Source organism: Coffea eugenioides, chromosome 6 (assembly GCF_003713205.1).
Source record: "Coffea eugenioides isolate CCC68of chromosome 6, Ceug_1.0, whole genome shotgun sequence".
Taxonomy (NCBI): domain Eukaryota; kingdom Viridiplantae; phylum Streptophyta; class Magnoliopsida; order Gentianales; family Rubiaceae; genus Coffea; species Coffea eugenioides.
In genome coordinates this window covers 18,859,469-18,880,474 of record NC_040040.1, presented here as the reverse complement: position 1 = coordinate 18,880,474, position 21,006 = coordinate 18,859,469, and the positions used below count along the sequence as shown (strand labels likewise).

Sequence of the window (21,006 nt, the reverse complement as noted above, 5' to 3'; positions counted from 1 at the left end):
TAAGATGTAGGCAGAGAACTAAGATGAAGAATATCATCATCAGATGGGCAAAATATCATAGATTGGTAGTAAGTCTTAGTTTGGCACTTTGCCTGCCAGAGATCAACCTCAGAGATCAATTTTTACCCTATCTACAAATACTTTCTCGGCATGAGTACCTTCCATTATGAAGAGTTCTGGTTGACAATTCCTATTCTGTAGCTAATGACAATTCCTATCATCTATTGGTATTGGTTTTCTAATACTTGTTTTTATTTGTTAGCACAAAGGTGTTTTGTCTTCCCTGAACAAAGTTCTGTGCTATTCTGACTCTTGAACTTTTTAATTTGTTTTGAGAGCGTGCTTGCAGTTTTTGGAGTTTAATTATGAGAAAATTGGTTTTGCATTTGTTGATGATTGAGGGTGATGTTGCAATTTGGCTTGAAAAAAATATTTAGTACAGAATTGTCTTGGGAAGCCTGACTTGTTTAGTATACAACAGTGCATGTTAACCAAATCCAGTTGAAACTATTGCAGTTATTGAAAAACAGGGAGTACCTTCCGTTATGATATGGTTGACAATTCCTATTCTGTAGCTAATGACAATTCCTAATCATCTATTGGTATTGGTTTTCTAGTACTTGTTTTTATTTATTAGCACAGAGGTGTTCTGTCTTCCCTGAAGTTCTATGCTATTCTGACTCTTGAACTTTTTAATTTGTTTTGAAAGTGTGCTAACAGTTTCTGGAGTTTAATTATGAGAAAATTGGTTTTGCATTTGATGAAGATTGAGGGTGATGTTGCAATTTGGCTTCAAAAAAGTATTGAGGACGGATCCAGCAACTGACACCTTTCCTAGTAAATCAGTTTTCTTCTAGTAATGTTCTTCTTGGATTAGTTGTTCAAGAGTAGTGCGATCTAATTTCGGTTCATTTTGTGCCTTCTTAAAAGGGGATTCTAATGCTCACCACCTTCATTTTCCCCTTTTGTCTTTCCTTCTTTCCTCCTTTTACTAGTGTAAAAGGTTTAGAAAAGAATGAAGTATGATTTTGGGTTAGCTGCAAAAATGTCATATTCACCTTCAGTAAACAGGGTATGCAAATCTCAGATCTGAAGCAAAAGGTATTAGCTTCGTCTAAATAAGATTATGGAGAACTTGGATGCCCTATCAACTCGCCTTTGGTGATTTTTCTAGGGAGTTTCCACAAGCGATCTTCCCCTTGACAGCAGGAGTTTGATACATGCCAGGGCAGAAGCTCAATGTAGCACATTTGCTGGGCTATTGTGGTCTTTTTCTTTCTTTTTTTTGTTTGTGTGTGTGGGGGGGGGGGGGGGGGATTTTCTCCTGCCAATTCCTTTCCCCCTGCATACCTAATTGAGCCTCCCTTAGGGGGAGGTTAGTACTCTTGTGTATTGTAATTGAAATAAAACAGCCTGAGCTGGTTTTACGTTGCTTTATTTGAGGACGGTGGTTATGCTAGGAAAGTTTTTAGCCTCTTATGGATAAAAATGATGAAATATAAAATATTTCTTACCTGCTGTTGCTGGTAACTCTGGTAGGGCATTCTCCCGGTGAAAAGACCAAGGTGGGGCACTGGTATATTGCCTTTGTTGACTACAAGTATTTTTCCAGGATATGATGCAGGAAAGGTTAAAGCTTTATTAAAGACTCATAATTGTGGCTGGCTGGCTGCTTCCCTCTGGAATGTTTTATATCTCTACCGAAAGTTGAATTAGCAACGGATATTCTTGAAAAAGCTGTGAGACAGTATGAATTATAGAAAACTTTGCTTATGAATGAAGTAATTGTATTTGGTTAGCTGCAAATTAGATTTTCAAATTAAAAAGCTTTGCTTATAGAAAACTATTCCCCGGGGGGCGGGGGAGCTTAGTGCTGTAATTTTAGTTCTTTCGGAGCTTAGTTTGCTCGTTATGTGTTACTGCATTCCCCTCCAGGAGTAAGAAGTTCGCAGTTAGTAGAAGCATTATATGTTACAGAAATTCGCTGTTTAGTTGAAGGGAGGAAATGGGGATTCTTTGTCGTTGTCGGAACAATGAATTATACTGGTGAAAATGCAGGCTTGCACAGTTTAGCACCATTCCGTGAGATAAAAGAGAGAATTCAAATCTTGCTTTATATTCAAGCGATCCTCAGCCATTGCTCTACTAGACTTGTTTCATTTTCTGCACTGCACAAAGATGCAGACTTGTGTGTTGCAGAGACTCTCAGGTTTTCAGATATCATCAACCGCTATAAAGATGTTCATAACTCAGAATTCTTGCATTGTAACCATTAAGAAAACGGTGGTAATTGGATTAGAACATAGAATTTTCTATATTTCTTGTCGCCAAACTGGTTTAGTCCGTGCAAGTTGTACACTCAAAGGTGTCAAACCATTCTCATATTTGCCCCAAGCCACACGTGCAAACTCTTAATGTCACGTCACAATCAGTTCCTTTATCACTTATGATTACTTTATGTATGACCTGAAGATCCAGAACTAATACAATTCCTGTAAGGGAGGGGAGAAGAAATCTTCTCATCTGCAAATATAGAAGCTCAAATTTATAGACCTAATTGTTAGAGAATCTACGGATATGACTTCTTTGTTATATAGGCTACAGTTATAAAAATTTCACCCCGTTACAAAAGGGTTAGAAATGATTCCACAAAAACCTCTACTAGTGATATTTCATATGTTACTTTTGTTGATCAAATGCTTGATGCTTTCTACAATGTATTATCTCTGCAAGTAAACTCTTTGTGGGCTGTGCGCCTCCATCTGCCGTCACTTCTTTGCTTCCTCCGTAGTTGTGGACTTTGCCTCCTCTGCTTTTGGCTTGGCTTCTGCTGGCTGGGGAACAGCAGGAACACCAGCATCGATGCAGCTTCTGCACTTCCTTTCCACCCACCCCTCAATGTCATGATCCCCTGTTCCCCCAAAATGTCGTCCACCGCAGAGCCGGGCAATGATACCTGCAATAACACCAAGTATTGTAATAACCGCCAAGACTACCACCAATGTCTCAATTGACTGGTGTGTGGAGTGTCTTGGCTCTACCACCACTGGCGGTGCCTCCACTAATGGTGGCAGCTGATTTTCATACTGGTTTCCTGCCATTCCGGACATCATTATGACCTTGAAGAAGTAATAAAGGAAGGGTTATTCAATATTTTAGCAAAGAAGAAAACTGCCAAGGAAAACAGGCATACATGTAAAAGGCTGGAAGCAAAGACAGTTCACAGAAAAATGGAATTTTTGGCGCCCAAGCTGATGCAAACCAAACAGAAAATCTAGAATGATGAGATGGAAGATGGAAATGAAAAGAATAGGAGTCAAGTTTGCCAGGTATAGTGTGAAACTAAGACTATGGAAGCGCAGTGAAGAAAATGAGGTAAATGTTGCTGGAGCAAGGTGAGAGAGAGGCTGAGGCAGTAAAGGGTATAGAATCCTGATGACCTTAATCAATTAATCTGATGCTTTTTAGGGAGAGAGAGAGAGAGAGAGTAGAAGCGATTGCCAACGTTCGAAAGGTACAGAGGAAAATCCGAAATAGGATTCCAACTTTGAAAACATGGTGGTTGTTGCTTTTTGTTGTATTGTGGTTTCTTTATTGCTATAACTCATCATCTATCTCTGTTTACTTTATCCATCATGGGTTTTTCTCTTTAGGTTAAGCTGGTTTGGACTTTTGAGGAGGAAAATGGTGTTGAAAGCTTAAAGTCCTTCCCGTCCATCAATGCACTAACATGTTAGGCAAACCAGGAAAGGTATTGCTGATGTGCATCTTACATTTCCCGACCATAACATTTGCTAAATCACTTAATAGTACATAATTACTTTGGTACAGTAGATAACTCTAGGACTCATTTTCTTCTTTGAACCGCCCTCTCATAGTTGGTAACTTGGACTTGTTTGGAAAGCAAGTTTTTGACCAAGTTTATCTGCTATAAGTTTTTTAACAACTTTAATTACAGTAATTTCAAAAAACTTTTCAAAATTTTTAAACTATACACTTTAAAATATCCAAAAATGTACACACTTCAAAAATTTTTTCTACAACTTTTACAGTAAGGTACAGTAAAGTTTTAGATAAACATCCTTGCCAAACGGGGTGGTATGTGAAATATAATCACTGCTCAATTGAAGAGAGTTTCTTTTTGATTCTTACTGTTTGGGTAGGTAGCGCTGTGCAATCTTATAATTCAGCCTAATAGCAAGTAAATCATTCTTATGCTATTTCTTTTTTCATTTTTTTGAATGAGTAGGAGCCTTTTATCTGGGCTTTTTGTAATTCATCAAACCTTCTTGTAGATTAAAACAACAAAATTTACACCTTCCTGTAGTAGCTCTGTCTGCAGCTAGCAGTCCTCCTCTGACTAGTGACTAGTGACTCCCACCATTTTTTGTTATGAAGTTGTCCGTTGTGGGACGTTCACATGTTTGCATTGAATTACCACATTTAGGAACCCCAATAAACGAATAATTATAATTGTCCTGTTCTCTTCTCTGAAACCTGTCCCAAGTTATTTACTGCTTTTAACCTTGTGTGATGTCTCTTTTCGTTTGGTGCCCACAGACCACATCTGGTAATGGATTTCGACATATCTATGACCATTTAACCTCCTCAAAACTGTGCACCTCACTTTTAAAATCATCTGTGGGGTGACCTTTCGAATTTAATATCCTGACCACCCCAGCAGCTGCTTGGCTTTTATGGAGTACAGCCAGCTTAGGTTTTAGTCTTTTAGGAAAAAGGCCAATAATCAACTTTGTCTTTTTCCTTGTTTCAGAGTGCTGTGGAGATGGAGAGCTGTTTTTCAGCCATGAAAGTCGAATTTAGACCAAGTGCATTGGCTGCCATTTAACTTTTTATTTACTTTGGGCTAACTTTTTTTTTTTTTTTTGTGTCTAAATTAACCGTTTAGGTCAATCAATCTTCAATATGTAACAAAGGCTGCTTGCCACCATTAAATCCTTAAGGCTTGGTGAAATCTTGCCTCCCACAAATTATCGCATTATATGATTCTCTAAAAAATTTAGACGAGTGTGTAGTGCACTCCCGTCGGGTTCGCCGTCGGTTCCTCCATTAGTCCAGTTGAACTCCCTTAGAATAGGTTAGAGTAGGTGTAGAATAGACTATTGCTGACTGTTGAAAAAAAAAATCTTAAATATGTAGAGTTGGTAATTGTTGGCTTCACCTCACTTCTGACTACCAGAAGACATTGCCACCATGCTCATTCCAGGTCAGGAGATGCATCAAGTAAACAAAAACTCAAATAGAAGTGTTATGAGTTATGTGAGGGAGGGAGGGACTTGAATTTTCTAAAACAATTCTTTTCTCATAGAACTATAAATTAGGACAAGCTCGAAAACAAAATTAAAATTAAAAGTTGAACAGTATTATTAAAATTTGGACTGAGCTTCAAGCTAAGCTCGGCCCGACTAAGGCAAAGCCTATTGAGTACTGATATATGTACTATTACTACTTATATACCTATGATCATTGGTTTAGGGTAAAATAAAAAAAAAAATTGGTAAAGAATTTTTAATGGTAAACATTAATCGCACTCTACTTTTTTTTATAATGCACTCTAACTATTATTATTTTTATCATATGATTTTCATTTATTAAACTATATGATAAAAGAGATAGTAAGAGTGTCGTTATAAAAAAAATGGAGTACACTTAATATTTCTCTTTCTAAAAAAGTTTTCATGTTATTATTTTGGAAATATTATTGCATGCGGAAATTTGGATATTTGTTATTTTGGGCTGCTCGTAGAGCCTTAAGTGCAATACATGGGCCACGTTTGGGCTTCTATATTTCTCACGGCTGATAGGCGGAGTCTGAAGTAGGTAACAAAAAATGGCAGCTGAACTATTTAAACAGACCCAAACGGAAAAAGCCCAAAATGAAAAAAAATTTGAAAGAAATGAGAACGAAGTCAACTCACTTTTTTCGACTCCGCGTATGGTCAGAATTTTGACGGCTTTGACACTTTCTTTATCTGTTCGTCAGTTCTTATTTGTTCCCTTCAACGCCGTCGTATAGTATGCAAACCGACCGTAAAAGTTTGACTAGAGCTCCGACGACGTTCGGAGGACTTGTAATCCAAGTAGTCCAGAGTCCCCTCGGGAACCTTCGAAATTCCGCCGCTTTTGCTTTTTCTTTCCGGTGACGAGAATCCAATCGACGATTTAAGCAATTGAGCTGAAGAACTGAAGAATTGGGGAAACTGGGAATGGGAACGCCGGCGTTTCCTAATCTCGGGAAGCATTGCAGCGTCGAGGATTGTCGGCAGATCGATTTTCTACCGTTCACTTGCGATTCCTGTCACCAGGTTGGTTTCTATATTTCAATTTACGTTTTTGGGCTTTTCTTTCATTGGCCTTTTTGACAAGAAATGTTTTTGACAAGCAATTTTTTGGCGATGTGTAGCTAAATACTTCGGAGAAGTAGATGAATCAGCGCAATAGAATACATAGGTTTTCTTTGATTTTTTTCTCAATTTATTGTTGTTTTCTCGATTCTGTGATATAGATAGTTGCATTATGCTATTGATCTTGATCTTCATCATGACAGGGTGTTTTTTGGTGTTCTGCGTGCAATGTGCTACCGTTTCTTTTGATTTTTTTTCAATTGAACGTTGTTTGTTTTGGAAAATGTGGCTGTGCTTCTTGTACTCGAGATTCTAATGCAAACAGACGCGCAGAGCCACGAACACCCCTTTGTGTTAGGTATATTGTGAAGTATGTTGGTCTGCTTGTTGCTTAATGAAGGATTTAACTGGGAAAACTTTGGGTTTTTTTGAAAACGGAGTGCGGAATGCGAAAAAGAAACGAACGGGAAGTAGTGGGATCCGTTTCCCAGTTTTTAACAGCTATATGGGCAAGAATCATACTGAGGAAACAATATCAACAGTTAAAGAGTTATCTTTTGATCAAAGTATGGGAAGTTCAAATCCCTAAGTTCGATGTTTAGAGGGCAAATCAGAATTTCACTTTCGGTCTTATGCTAGCTTTTTTGCTTCAAGTGTGTTTCCTGGATTCTGTTGGTATCTTTCTTTCTTCATGGTTATAGTTTTCTGCATTATTTCTCTCTGAAGGTGGTGAACTTACGAAAACAATTCTCTTGTATGCTTTGACATCTATTGCAGTTGAGTTGATGTCTTCTGTGTTCTTTTAATTTTCATGATTGATTGAATTTTTCCTTAAACTAACCTGGTTACACCATCTCCTGGCAGGTGTTCTGTTTAGAGCACCGAAGCTATGGTAGACACCACTGTCCGAAAGCCAACAAAAACGATGTGACTGTTGTAGTTTGCCCTCTGTGTGCAAAAGGAGTTCGTCTAATTCCTGATGAAAATCCAAATATCACCTGGGAGTCACATGTAAACATTGAATGTGACCCTTCGAATTATGATAAGGTCACCAAGAAAAGAAAATGTCCTGTGTCAGGCTGTAGAGAGATCTTAAGCTTTTCTAACAAAATTAGGTGCAAGGATTGCACAATAGAACATTGTTTGAAACACCGTTTTGGGCCAGATCATAGATGTCCCGGACCTAAGAAGATACAATCAACTTTTCAGTTTAGCAGCTTTTTAAGCAGTGGTAAACAACAGTCAAAGCAAAATCCAGTTTCGTCTTCTTCTAGCTGGGCATCAAGTTTATTCAGGGTAGCTTCGTCAGTTCGGGCTACAGCTGAATCTGGAGTGGCAAGATTGAGCAGTGATTTCAAAGACATTCTGCAGGGGTCGGGCAGCAGCAGCGGTAGTAGCAGCACGAGCCATGGGGGAAGCACGAGCAGGCAGTTGGAGCAATGTCCACAGTGCAATTTAAGATTCTCATCGGTAATGGATCTAGTAAACCATGTAGAGAGAGTTCATGAAAGAAATGGTGTAATGAAGGTTACACTTGATGTCTGCCCCAAATGTAGCAAAGGCTTTCGTGATCCTGTGTCTTTGGTGGAACATGTTGAGAGGGAACACCGAGGAACTTCGAAAGCTTAGCGAGTAATCACTGGAACGGAATAGTATTCCCTGTAAAAGATTTTTGTGATAATATACTGATTTCATTCTTTCAATGCTTCTCTTGGAAAACATACTGAATTGAGATTGTGCATGTGTTTCAGTTTTTTTTTCCCGTTAAAGTCAAGTAGAGCTTGGTTTTTATTTTACAATGATCATTGGATTTCAAGATTTGAGGAGTTCTATTCTGCATTCAATGAACATGTAGATGGCAAAGGAGAAAGCAGGACAGAATTGTTCTGATAATACAGAAATTTTAAAGGGGTATCAGATTGGACTTTATTGCATAATCTACCGTAATTCTTTAGGTTTTTATATATAAATTGCTCCCCTTCCAAGTCAATAAGGAATCCATGCGGCTTTAGTTAAGTTCAACCGTTCAGATGTTAAACTCTGTTCCTTAGCCTTTGCTTTCCCTTTTACGTCAGATCTTGTTTACGTGCATGTGACTAATATCAGGTTCCTGAACCCAGAAATAGGTAGCAAATTCGATTCCATATAACAGAGTTATAAGTTAAAATTTTTTGAAGGCAAGAGATTATTTTCAGTTCAATAAATATAACGTGAACTCATTTAGATTTCAGGAAGATAAATTGAAAGTATCAGTAAATAAATTGAGTAGTGATTAATGCAAGTAAATCAACAACTATGTGGAACATCAATTTGTTTTGGCATGAGTACCAAAACATTAGGAAAGAATTCAAAACATCAGGAAAGAACAAAAGTAGAATTCAATGTCCTAGTAAGTTTTATTACTAATATTTAATCAGTAGTTAATTACGGTCCAAAACATTAGGAAAGAATTCAATACTACATTTACTTTACAAGACTATCAAATAACATAATCCACAACAGAGCAACGTCCACGCAATTGAGCTCTGGTTGTCCATCTCATGCATAACCTGCCGGGCTCTCTCGGTAGTCTCGATTTTTTAGTTCATTAACAAACGATTCAAAGGGATGATGAGCCTATAAATACCCTTTACTCCATGTTAAATGCACGGTGCCTTCTCATTTATATCCCTGAGAGTTCAAGTCATTTGCACCATCCTATCTTTGTTTCTTGGAGCTCTCAAGCATGGCTTCGATAGCAACATCAAAGCTTATTTTTACTGCATTCTTGATGCTGACAGTGTTGGCTTCTCAGGCTGTGTGCCGCAACTTGAACGAAGCCTCAATGATTGAGAAACACGAGCAGTGGATGGCGCAATATGGCCGTGTTTACAAGAATGAGGCAGAGAAGGGAAATAGGCACAAGATTTTCAAGGAAAATGTGGAGTTCATTGAATCATTCAATAAGGCTGGGACTAAGTCTTACAAGTTAGGCATCAACCAGTTTGCTGATTTGACAAATGTAGAGTTCAGAGCAGCACGCAATGGCTACAAACCAAAGGAATGTAAAGGAACACTGTTTAGGTATGAGAATGTAAGTGCAGTTCCAGCTGCCATGGACTGGAGAAAGAAGGGTGCAGTTACAGGAATCAAGGACCAAGGGCAATGCGGTAAGCTAAAATAGCCATCATTTTACAAATTATTATTTATGTATCATCAAATCTTCCCAAAGTCATATTGTTTATGATTTTTGGCTAACAATCAATTCCCCTTGAACATGAAATATTAGGTTGTTGCTGGGCATTTTCAGCTGTTGCAGCCACGGAAGGAATTCACCAGCTTAAAACAGGCAAGTTGATCTCCTTGTCTGAGCAAGAGCTAGTGGACTGTGACACTGCGGGTGAAGATCAAGGCTGCAATGGAGGTCTCATGGATGATGCATTTACCTTCATAATCAACAACAAAGGTCTTACTACTGAAGCCAATTATCCATATCAAGCAGTTGATGGAACTTGCAACACAAACAAAGAAGCTAAACCTGCTGCCAAAATCACTGGATTTGAAGATGTCCCTGCAAACAATGAGGCTGCACTCTTGAAGGCTGTGGCCAATCAACCCGTTTCAGTTGCCATTGACGCTAGTGGCTCTGCCTTCCAATTCTATTCAAGCGGCGTCTTCACTGGTGATTGTGGTACTGAATTAGACCATGGTGTGACAGCCGTTGGGTATGGTAAAAGCTCTGATGGAACTAAATATTGGTTAGTTAAGAATTCATGGGGAACTAGCTGGGGTGAGAATGGATACATTTTGATGCAAAGAGACATCGATGCTAAAGAAGGTCTCTGTGGCATTGCCATGCAATCCTCTTACCCTACTGCTTAATTACAACTCAAAAAAATTGCTGAAGCTACCCTTATACAAGAGCTTTGCTTTGTCTGTTGACTACAGCTCTGTGTATTCTGATGTTAAGTGATTGTTGTATATTTTAAGGTTGCTATCCACCAAATTATGTACATGAAATTCAGTATCTTGTGATATAATGCATGTTAATTTCTATCCTTTTATAAGAAAGTTTACTTCGAAGGGGTGAACTTTTTAATATATGTTTAAAACTTAGTATGTGAAATAAATATCTTCAAGTTTTGGCGGGGGCAAAAGTTTAAATTTATGAAAATAAAATTTTCAATTTTCTAAGGGAGAAAACCTTAATTTTCTAAAACTTTCTGCCCCTCCACACCCTAGTTTTGTCCGTATTGATGACATTAATTGGACTTGGACTGCCATATTTGGGTAAAAAACCAATCTGACTGTAATTAAATCATATACGGTCCCTTGAAAAATATAATCTTGATCATGCAAAATTTACTATTGATGCACCATATTTGTAGTGAAAATACTGAAATCCACAACTCTCTAGTAAAAGATTTATGTAGTAACACGAGTATTACAGAGAGACCCCATTTAACTATTACTCCTAGTTTTCTCCAAGTGCACTTCTAGGACTATCAAATATTGAAAAGATATATTGCATTTTTTTTTTGTCAAATATGCAGCTAGAAGAATGTCATAATTAGCCTTTGGGATCATATAAATTGATTGGGCTTTGGATTTTTTTGTTTTCTCTTTTTCTAGAAATGAGTTTTCTTCTCATACATAATGACAAAACAAACTAATGAAAAGGACTAAATAAGTAATGATTGTTTGGCATTGTCCAAATACACTACCCTTGGAACTTTACTCAGTTACGTTTCCCAGATTCATTCTTATACCACTACATGTTGCTGGTTCTGTTTGATATTGAAGACGAGCAAGACTTTTCTACAAACAAAGAAAGTTATATGGATGCTGAGATCAACGATTGGGTTCTAGCCCAATAGCCATCAGGAAAAGGGATTAATCCCTCCCTGAGTGTAGGCAGGGATCGGATCCTTTGCCTGCATTTTAGGTGCATTTGCCAGTTTCTTGGTTTCACTTCCAGAAGGTGCTTAAGTACACCCGTTTGGTTCTTCTCCATCTTCCTTGCCCTAATATACGACTAGTTCTAAAAAAAAAAAATGGATGTTGATATCTTAAGTATGCCCGTTTGGTCCATCTCCATTCTCCTTCCCCTAATATAAGACCAAAAGTAATTGTTGTATTGAAAAAAAAAAAAGAAAAGGATGCTAATATCGTTTAAGATAAAGAAGTTCATTAAACAATAGCTTCAAAAACTGACAAGGTCCTGCACCTCATTTTTGTAAAGTTCGAATTCGGAAAAAAAATTTTGATGTTGGTTTCTAATTTGGTTAATGTTTTAAAGAAAAGCCTAAATTTTTTAGTAACTTGCCAATCAGATATGACAATTTGGCTATCCAATTTTGTTTTCTTTTATCAGAGAAATTAAATGGATCCTCAGATCATCACAAGTTGATTCAGTATATTAAACATAAAACTAAAAAAAATTAATAAGGTCATGGCTAGTGTGGAAGATCTAATTCGGAATATGGTAGATGTTAGTTCACATCTTTTATCAATGTTTTTAAGACAAGTTCAAACTTGTTTCTAGTTTAGTTTAGTCTTGTAGTTAATGACTACAAAAATGCATTATATGAATTGAAGATTTTGTAAATAAAGCCTCACTTTAGCATTAATCAATGCGAGAATTGCAGTTTTGGTCCCTAATGTTTGGTTTGTGTGTCAAATTAATTGATCCCTAATATTTCGACCAAAACAAATCCACCCCAAAGTTTGTGTTTTGAGGCCAATTTAGGACAGCTAACAGAAATAGAAAAATGACCAATGGTCAATACTAAATTTGAGACTAACCATACAAAAGAAAGAAACATATACTATATTATTAGCAAGAATAAATGAAATAAAATAAAAATAAAGAAAAAGAAGTTTAATTAGAATTATTATTACCCGTTTAACACTATTTCATTCTAATTTGTATCTCAATTCATGCTAAAACCCTTAATATCACTATTTAAAATGAGAAAAATATAGTGATTTGAAATCAAAATATTGGGGGACTAAAAGTGCAAAGTCAAAATTGTTGATTAACGGCAACTTGATATTAATTGTTAGTCATTATTGTATTTCCATTAATTGTCCTAAATTTGCCTAAAATCACAAATTTTGGGCACTCAATGTGGTTTGACTGAAACATTGGGGACCAATTTGATACACAGGCCAAACATTAGAGACCAAAATTACAAGGGAAAATGATCGGTTTCATCCTTCACATTTCACAAAAATATTCTTTTCGTCCCTCACTTTTAAAATGAACCAATTTCGTCCTTGACATTTAAAAACTAAAATTATTACATCCCTGAACCCAAATTTCAATCTGAATCAAACCACCAATCAATCTGATTACAAATTTCGGGGGTGTAATTGGTAGATCACTTGGTTAACTCAACTTGATATTCATGTGAAATTTAATTAACCTAAAAATAAAAAATTATAACATAAAAAAGAAAGATTAATTTTTTCTACATTATCATTGTATACACTGACGGTTTATGTACCGCCATATCATTTTAATTTAAATTTAAACACCAAATTTTATATGTATGATACACATCTAGATTCGCAAGCAAGCATACTAACGGTGCATGAAAAAATTTACTAAAAAAAAAAAAACTCTACTATTCCAAGATAAAGAATGACCTTTTATGTTATAATTTTTATTTTTTTGGTTTAATAAATGTCACGTGAATATGATGAAGTTGACCGAATGATCTATCAATTCTATTTTCGAAATTTATTACTAGATTGTTGGGTGGTTTGATTCAGATTGAAAATTAGGTTCAGGGATGTAATAGCTTTAATTTTTAAATGTCAGGGATGAATTTGCTTCATTTTAAAAGTGAGGGGTGAAAAGAATATTTTTGCAAAATGTGAGGGATGAAATAGGTCATTTTCCCAAATTACAATTCTCCCTTGATCAATACTTTGATCACAAAACTGTCCCAAAACCTTAAATACCGGACCCCCTACGTTCTTATCCCCGCTTAAAACAGTTTGTTGAATATTATCTGATGTACTATTCTTCCACATAGTATTCTATGCCCTGTGAGCAGTGACTGTGACCAGCCAAAAAGAAAAAAAAAACACACCAATTAGATATGACGATTTGGTAGTCCAATTTTTTTTTTTTTTTTTTTTTTTTAACTTAAGGTCCAAGGAGGTTCCGTTTGAATACAATTAGACTCTTGTGTGAATGTATTGATGAAGTTGGAAAATGTTAGAAACATATCAAAACTAGGATCCAAATTTCTTCTAACTTTTATGTTTAACCAGTAGTTCACCAATGTCCAAAACACCAGGAAGAGCTCAAGATTAGAATACAGATGAAAAACGGTCATATAGCATAAAATATGGTTTTAATGGAGCAACTTCTACGGAATCCTGGTTTGATAATCCATCTCTACCATAACTTGCCGGGCTGTCTCAGTGGTCTTGAATTCAGTTCATTGCCAAGAAGACTTAACGAGGGATGCAGGTTAGAAATGAAGTCTATAAATAGCTCCCAATAGCTATGGGGTCCAGTGTGCCTTCTCAATTTCATCCTCTATTTTCACTCCAGTATCAAGGAAATTTGCAGCCTCTGTGCGTTTGTTTCTTTGAACTACCAAGAAATGGCTTTAAAATTCAGTTCGAAGCTTATTGTTGTTGCATTTCTGATGCTGGCAATGTTGGCTTCTCAGGCCATGTCCCGCAACTTGAATCATGAAGCCTCAGTACGTGATCGGAAAACACGAGCAGTGGTGCGGTAGCAGAAGCGTAGGAAACAAAAGGGTTTCACGAACACCCTCCAAATGAGAATTATTACACGAACGAAATCTAGCCATAAATCATAGATTCATAAAAATCAGAGAAACTTTCACAATTAATAAACACCAACCAATGACATATTTATTTGGAGAAAAGTCTGATAATTACAAATGCCCTAACTATGCCTATTTAGAAGTTACAATGAGTTCTACTCTAAAAAGGAAACAAGATACACATAAAACCCTAAACCAACAAAACTATGTAATTTGGCCGGAAGCATGGCTGGCTCTATGTCAGAACCAATGATCACCACCCATCTTAGTGGCTCTACAAGCTAAACAGGAACCAGAACATGATGGGCGATGTGATGGGTCTTACGTCGGGTGCCCTACTCGACTTGAATCAGCTCCAATCACAATCTTTCTTCCTTCTCCACACAATTACAATCCTTATTCATAAAATCAATAAGAAAACTAATAAAAATACTACTAAAAACACTATGACTACCCAATTATTCAATCTAATTAACTTTCTAGGTAGCCCTACTGATACGGATTGATGGGTTAAGGAACCAAGGGTTCCTCAAACCGTATCAAGTGGATGGCTCATTACGGATGTGTTTACAAGGATGAGGTCGAGAAACTGACCGATACAAGATTTTCAAGGACAATGTTGAGTTCATTGAGTCATTCAACAAGGCTGGGACTAAATCTTACAAGTTCGGGATTAACCAGTTTGCTGACTTGACCAATGCGGAGTTCAAAGCAACACGCAACAAGTACAGGAACCTTGTTCAGGTATGAACAAGTGAGTGCAATTCCAGGTTTTTCCATGGACTGGAGAAAGAAGGGTGCAGTCACAGGAATTAAGGATCAGGGCCAATGTGGTAAGCTAGCCTAGTATTGCAGTTTGTCTTTCAATTTATATACATTTGCCGAACAATTCTCTCCAAAGGACTAACTGTGGATAACCCTTTTGTTCACAAAAATGCAGGATGTTGTTGGGCATTTTCAGCTGTTGCAGCTTTAGAAGGGATTCACCCGCTCAAAACTGGTAAATTGATCTCATTGTCTGAGCAAGAGCTAGTGGATTGTGACACTGCTGGTGAAGATCAAGGCTGCAATGGAGGTCTCATGGATGATGCATTTACCTTCATAATTAAAAACAACGGTCTCACTACTGAAGCCAATTATCCATATCAAGCTGTCGATGGAACTTGCAATACTAACAAAGAAGCTAGCTCCGCTGCCAAAATCACTGGATATGAAGATGTCCCTGCAAACAATGAGGCTGCACTTCTGAAGGCTGTAGCCAACCAACCTGTATCAGTTGCCATTGATGCTAGTGGCTCTGCCTTCCAATTCTATTTAAGCGGCGTTTTCACCGGGGATTGTGGAACTGAACTAGACCATGGTGTGACAGCAGTTGGATATGGTACAAGCTCTGAGGGAACCAAATATTGGTTGGTCAAGAATTGTTGGGGAACTAGCTGGGGTGAGAGTGGATACATCCTGATGCAGAGAGACATTGAAGCCAAAGAAGGTCTCTGTGGCATTGCCATGCAAGCTTCTTACCCTACTGCCTAAGATCAAGGTTGTGTCTGCTGTGTCTGTGTATACGAATGTTTTGCGCGTTTCTCATATTATTGTTGCAATCTTTATCATTATGTCAATCATATATGTTGTGACATCTAACTAGCCAAAAAAAACGAAACAACACAAAGGAATTTGGAACTCCAGAAGGAAGGATTAATTTGGAACTTGGAAGAAATGCTTCAGTTATGTCTCCTTTTGGGCTTTTGGTTGCATGTCGTTTTCCTAATTCCTTTTGGAGCTTAAGGTAGGTGGGCGATAAATTGGATGAAAAAGGATTTTTTATGTACTTTTTTCTGTCCCTTGCCATGTTAAATGGTCTTGAAATAGATTGCATCAAGAATCTTTTTTCTTTTAAAATTTTTTCCATTTGCTCCAAGTGTTCTAAACTTTGGAAAGGGGGGGGGGGGGGGTGTTCCCCATTGGACTAAGACTTGATTTAGATATAACGAAGCTTCAGGAATTTTCTCCTTTTCCGCTGTTATAATGTCAAGATCAGAGTTATTTCCTTGCCGTATATGTCTGTTTGACGTAATTTACATGAAAGATAATGTTAAATGATAATTACCAATGATAATGGTTAAAATAATTTTTAAACCAAAGAGACCTTGGTCTAATGACCAAAGAGACCTTGGTTAATTCTCTAACAATTAAGGTCTTCGGTTCAAATCCCTCTATTTCCTTCATACTTTATAAACCTCACCTTCTTGCTAATTATTTTATAAGGTAGGGAAAAATTCAAAAACATATTTGTTTTAAAGAGTAGGATTACGTTTGATAAAATTGAAATCTGAATCCATTAAATGATCCTTCTTGGTAATTTTTTTAAGGGAGGGAAAAATTCAAGAACATATTAGTTAAAGTGTAAGGGTGTGTTTGATAAAACTGGAATCTGAATCTATTAAGTTACTGGATTGTTAAGTGCTAAATTTGATATATTGGAGTATATATTACATTAAATGATAAAGTAAATAACTTATCACTTATTGTTTAGAGAAAATTTTGGTTAGAAAATTCAGTACTATTTAATTAATTCACGTGTTTTTTTTATTATCAAATGCATCTAAACATGTTAAGATCTGAATCCATTAAATTTAAGTGATGAATTGCATTATCAAATAGGGCCTAAGTTTTTTATACATTGTTAGTGAATGTGTGTGTGTGTGTGTATATATATATTAGTTTCACCCTTCTTGCTACTTGATCTCAAGGTAGGGAAAAATTAAAGAACATATTATAGTTAAAGAGTAAGTTTTCTATACATTGTGAGTGTATAATTTTTTTCATGCTAGCATATTCACCTTTCTTGCTAATTTTTTTTTTTCAAGGCAAGGAAAACTTCAAGAACATATTAGTTAAAAAGTAAGTTTTTGATACATTGTTAGTGTACAATTTTTTTCATACTAGCAAATTTTAAACATGCCATATAACACGAATTCAAATTTGAAATTCAATAATGCACATGTGTTGATACATCTATAGCTGTTATTATTAAAAAAAAATCACTGCACTATCAGTGTATAAAAAATGAATCCTTAGTTGAAGTACAACTATGCTAACAAAATAAACCAAAGCTTTGGAGATTTTTATCTAATTTCTTATTGTTTTATTAGTGTTAAGTTTTGGATAGTTTTCTATCTAAGTTGAGAAGTTTTTTAGGTATTTATTTATGTGGTTGTACTCTTAAGCACCAACTCTAGTGGCATATGTAGAGAGGGGCCCGTACGGTTCAGGACTAGTGCGATTCAATTTAGTTGTTGTACTTTTTACATTATTTGGTATACAATTACATTATATCATTGTATTCAAGATAAAAGTGATATATATAAATAAAATATTTGACATATATTCAATACAATATTATGATACATTAGTACATAAAAAATTTAAACATGTACAATGACTGGATGGAACCGTATAAAGCACAATTGTATCGAGTCCTTGTCTAGACTTACATACACGTGAGTAACGCGGTATTGATCAAAGTATTTTCTTAGGATAGTCTAGAGAGTCCTTAAGCGCCAACTCTGGTGACGTATATATACGCGATTATTGGTTACTTGAGAATTCCTGGGGAACGCACTGGGGTGAGCATGGATACATTACCATGTATGCTTCTTATCCGATTGCTTAGTAGAGGATTCGTGAGTCTTTAAGTGAACCATCGCTTAATGGTCGAGAGTGTGACATGGGAACAACTGGTTTATGATATTTTTTTTTCTTTTTTTTTTTTTCTAGACGGAGGGGTATCCGGATCACCGGGTAAACTGAACCCAACTAATCCCCCCGGCCCCAGAGGAGAGGCCCCGTCACCTCGAGCACGTTAACCCTGGGACTCGATCTCTGGTGGGGGAGATGAACAACGACTGCTTAGGAGCTGTCGTGACCAAACGAGCTGTCCAGGAGGGGCAACTGGTTTATGATATTCAATAAGAGGAAATATACATAGCAGAGCATATCCTGCTTTTACAATAGATCTATATATAGAGAATAAAAAATATATATAACAGCATCTGCTAAATGTTTTTGCCACTTAAAAGTCAATCCTTAGATGAAAAAAGACATGTGAACTAAATGGCTACGGATATTTCAACAAATTTGATAGGAAAAGGATGACAAAATATCAATGTCCACCAGAGCTGAGGAATGTATAATCAGTTAATTAAAGTTTATGAGGTTGATCCCGATGGCATGTCGACCAGGCCACAAAGACTAAAATGCAAGTACCTCTTAAACTATACTATTCTTTTGGTATGAAAATTTGAGGTACTAGAACTCATTAAACTTTTGGCATTTTCACATAATAAACCTCAAAAAGGGGGAATGTATAAAGTTAAAAGTGGAGTGCATAATTCATTACCAAAAATGAATTACAAGTTCACGCAAATATTACTAATTCTTCCTTTCCAGTTAGACTGGTAATATTTCTTTTCTCAGCATATATGGGCAGCACAAAAAAAAAAAGACTATTCCTCCAAAAAAAAATAATAAATAAAGAAGAAGATCATACTTCACTAAAGAGACCAAACATCATTTATTCTGGCAAAAACAAGAAACAATACATGTTGAGCTGATAAAGGCTATATGAGATACGTAATAAAAGGCACTGCATCACAAGATGCTAGTTTCATGCTTATAACATCAGACCGTGATATATAGAAAAAGCAGAATTGCTTTCTAATTAATGAAGCACCAGCAATTATTTCAACATTTAAACTATTCTAAGCAGTGGGATAAGAAGCCTGGCTGGCGATGCCACAAAGGCCTTCTGGAGCACCAGTGTCTCTCTGAAGGCGCATGTACCCATCCTCACCCCAGCTAGTTCCCCAGGAATTCTTAGCCAACCAATGCTTGGTTCCATCCTCACTTGTACCGTATCCAACTAGTGTCACGGCATGGTCCAAGTTATTCCCACAATCGCCGGAGAAAACGCCGCTTTTATAGTTTTTGAAGTCCATGCCGCTGCCTTCAATGCCAACTGATACGGGTTGTTTAGACACGGCCTGCAGAAGAGCATCCTCGTTATTCTGAGGGACATCTTCATAACCTGTGATCTGGACAGCTCCTTGGTCGTTATTGCAAGTGCCATCAGCTCCTTGATATGGGTACTCGGATTCAGTGGCGATGCCATTGCTAGCAATGAAATTAAATGCACTATCCATGCGACCTCCGCTGCAGCCATGATTACTACTAGTATCACAGTCAACAAGCTGTTGCTCAGACAGCGAGATTAGCTCACCGGCTTTGAGTTTATGAATTCCTTCTACGGCTGCAACAGTTGAAAAAGCCCAACAACATCCTGCATTTTCATTATCCAAAAGGGTTTTTCATCCTAATTAGCCCAACTTCATATAGACATTTTGGCATGGAAAGCATATACTAATGATGGTCAAATATCAGACTTACCACAAGCTGCCTGGTCCTTGACTCCAGTGACAGCACCTTTGTGTCTCCAGTCCATGGAAGGCGGAGCGTCACTGACATCTGCATACCTGAATGAAGTTCCTTGAGATACGTCTTTCCTTGGTTTGTAGTTGTACCCAGTGCTGGCTGATAGGAACTCTTCGTTTGTCAGGTCAGCAAATCGGTTAATGCCCAGCACGTAAGACTTGTTCCCAGCCTTGTTGAAGGCCTCAATGTACTCCACAGTTTCCTTGAAAATCTTGAATCGCTTTGCCTTCTCTGCCTCATCCTTGTAAACCCGTCCGTGTTCAACCATCCACTGCTCGTGCTTTTCAGTCAATGAGGCTTCATGCAAGCTCCGGGCCGTAGCCTGAGAAGCCAACATCGCCAGCAGTAAGAATGCGGCAGCAATCAGCATAGAATTGAATGTCCAAGCCATTGTTTGATTAAGAGCTCAAAGAAACAAGTGAATGAAAGAATCTGAAAGTATAAAGCCAATAAATTATGGTGCGAAAGATGTTAATGGGAAGCCACACTGCTTCCATTCAGAATACCACCTAGCTATTTATAGATTTTAATTATGACTGAATTTCCATCGTTTTGGTCCTAGAAACTCTGGGAAAATTATGCCCAAGATTGACCGGCAATCAGAAGATCGGTTGGCATGCGTGAGCGTTGGTTTTGGGGCAGACGTAGGAAGTATTTGTCTAAGCAGAAGAATAAATTGAACTAAAAGTCGACCGATCCAGAAGAACGTTAAAAAAAGGGCAGTTCATCTTTCTGGCTAAATTAATGAAGCATTATGATTGATTCTCAATTTGCATCCTCATTTCGATCTTGGACACATTCTTGCATATACTTTCAGGGTGATCATATTTTAGTCAAATTGTTAACATTGTTAAAAAAAATTATAGGAATTTATTTCGTATGCATTACGCACTGATTAGTACCCCTAACTCATTGTTTAAATTCACGTTGCAACTTTAAACTCTAATTTCTGGACGCATTGCGGTTCCATTCTAATTTAGTTTGAATCTATTGTTACAAGTTTTTCAAAAATTAACATAGAATAATTCGTCAAATTTTATGTACATAGCTCGTTTATCAAGTAAAACGTTTATATGACATATAAATAATATATGCTACTCATAATGGATTATTCTGATTGAAACCATTACTGCTGTAATAAACTTTATCAAACTATTAAGAATTAGTTATATGTGATACTCTTTAGTGAATGGTCTATTTATAAACAACTTTATTCCCCTTTACTTCTAATGAAACCTATCCTGAAATTATGCACTATTTCTTACTTAGACATTTGTACCTTATGCTCTTGCAGTTTATCTAATATTTAAGTAATAAAAGAAATATGAAAATAAAAAATAATATAATATATTGAAAAGCGG

General features: G+C 36.8%; 4 protein-coding genes and 1 pseudogene across 4 annotated transcripts; 3 read left to right on the top strand and 2 right to left on the bottom strand.

Moving 5' to 3' along the window:
- Positions 1 to 2,472: 2,472 nt before the first annotated feature.
- Positions 2,473 to 3,488, bottom strand: LOC113776015. Its single transcript, XM_027321081.1, has one exon. It carries the CDS (start codon positions 3,111 to 3,113, stop codon positions 2,769 to 2,771), a length of 345 nt encoding a protein of 114 aa, XP_027176882.1. The 5' UTR covers positions 3,114 to 3,488; the 3' UTR covers positions 2,473 to 2,768.
- Positions 3,489 to 6,010: 2,522 nt separating this feature from the next.
- On the top strand, positions 6,011 to 8,068 carry LOC113775240 (zinc finger AN1 and C2H2 domain-containing stress-associated protein 16-like). Its single transcript, XM_027320030.1, has 2 exons — positions 6,011 to 6,326; positions 7,230 to 8,068. Exons 1-2 carry the CDS (start codon positions 6,228 to 6,230, stop codon positions 7,992 to 7,994), a joined length of 864 nt encoding a protein of 287 aa, XP_027175831.1. The 5' UTR covers positions 6,011 to 6,227; the 3' UTR covers positions 7,995 to 8,068.
- Positions 8,069 to 9,090: 1,022 nt separating this feature from the next.
- On the top strand, positions 9,091 to 10,333 carry LOC113775770 (senescence-specific cysteine protease SAG39-like). The gene is made up of 2 exons (XM_027320778.1): positions 9,091 to 9,514; positions 9,634 to 10,333. The coding sequence occupies exons 1-2, from the start codon at positions 9,091 to 9,093 to the stop codon at positions 10,224 to 10,226; spliced, it is 1,017 nt and encodes a 338-aa protein (XP_027176579.1). The 3' UTR covers positions 10,227 to 10,333.
- Positions 10,334 to 13,966: 3,633 nt separating this feature from the next.
- LOC113775952 lies at positions 13,967 to 15,688 on the top strand (annotated as a pseudogene).
- Positions 15,689 to 18,704: 3,016 nt separating this feature from the next.
- LOC113775206 (zingipain-2-like) lies at positions 18,705 to 20,121 on the bottom strand. The gene is made up of 2 exons (XM_027319980.1): positions 19,601 to 20,121; positions 18,705 to 19,493 (listed from the first exon to the last, which is right to left on the bottom strand). Exons 1-2 carry the CDS (start codon positions 20,034 to 20,036, stop codon positions 18,916 to 18,918), a joined length of 1,014 nt encoding a protein of 337 aa, XP_027175781.1. The 5' UTR covers positions 20,037 to 20,121; the 3' UTR covers positions 18,705 to 18,915.
- Between the last annotated feature and the right edge of the window lie 885 nt (positions 20,122 to 21,006).

Bases quoted from the DNA above. Each gene is read 5' to 3' on its own strand.
- LOC113775770 (XM_027320778.1), top strand. From the start codon at position 9,091: ATGGCTTCGATAGCAACATCAAAGCTTATTTTTACTGCATTCTTGATG. The intron at 9,515-9,633 runs GTAAGCTAAAAT...ATGAAATATTAG, and splicing joins CAAGGACCAAGGGCAATGCG to GTTGTTGCTGGGCATTTTCA.
- LOC113776015 (XM_027321081.1), bottom strand. From the start codon at position 3,113: ATGATGTCCGGAATGGCAGGAAACCAGTATGAAAATCAGCTGCCACCA.
- LOC113775240 (XM_027320030.1), top strand. From the start codon at position 6,228: ATGGGAACGCCGGCGTTTCCTAATCTCGGGAAGCATTGCAGCGTCGAG. The intron at 6,327-7,229 runs GTTGGTTTCTAT...ATCTCCTGGCAG, and splicing joins CTTGCGATTCCTGTCACCAG to GTGTTCTGTTTAGAGCACCG.
- LOC113775206 (XM_027319980.1), bottom strand. From the start codon at position 20,036: ATGGCTTGGACATTCAATTCTATGCTGATTGCTGCCGCATTCTTACTG. The intron at 19,494-19,600 runs GTAAGTCTGATA...ATGAAAATGCAG, and splicing joins CAAGGACCAGGCAGCTTGTG to GATGTTGTTGGGCTTTTTCA.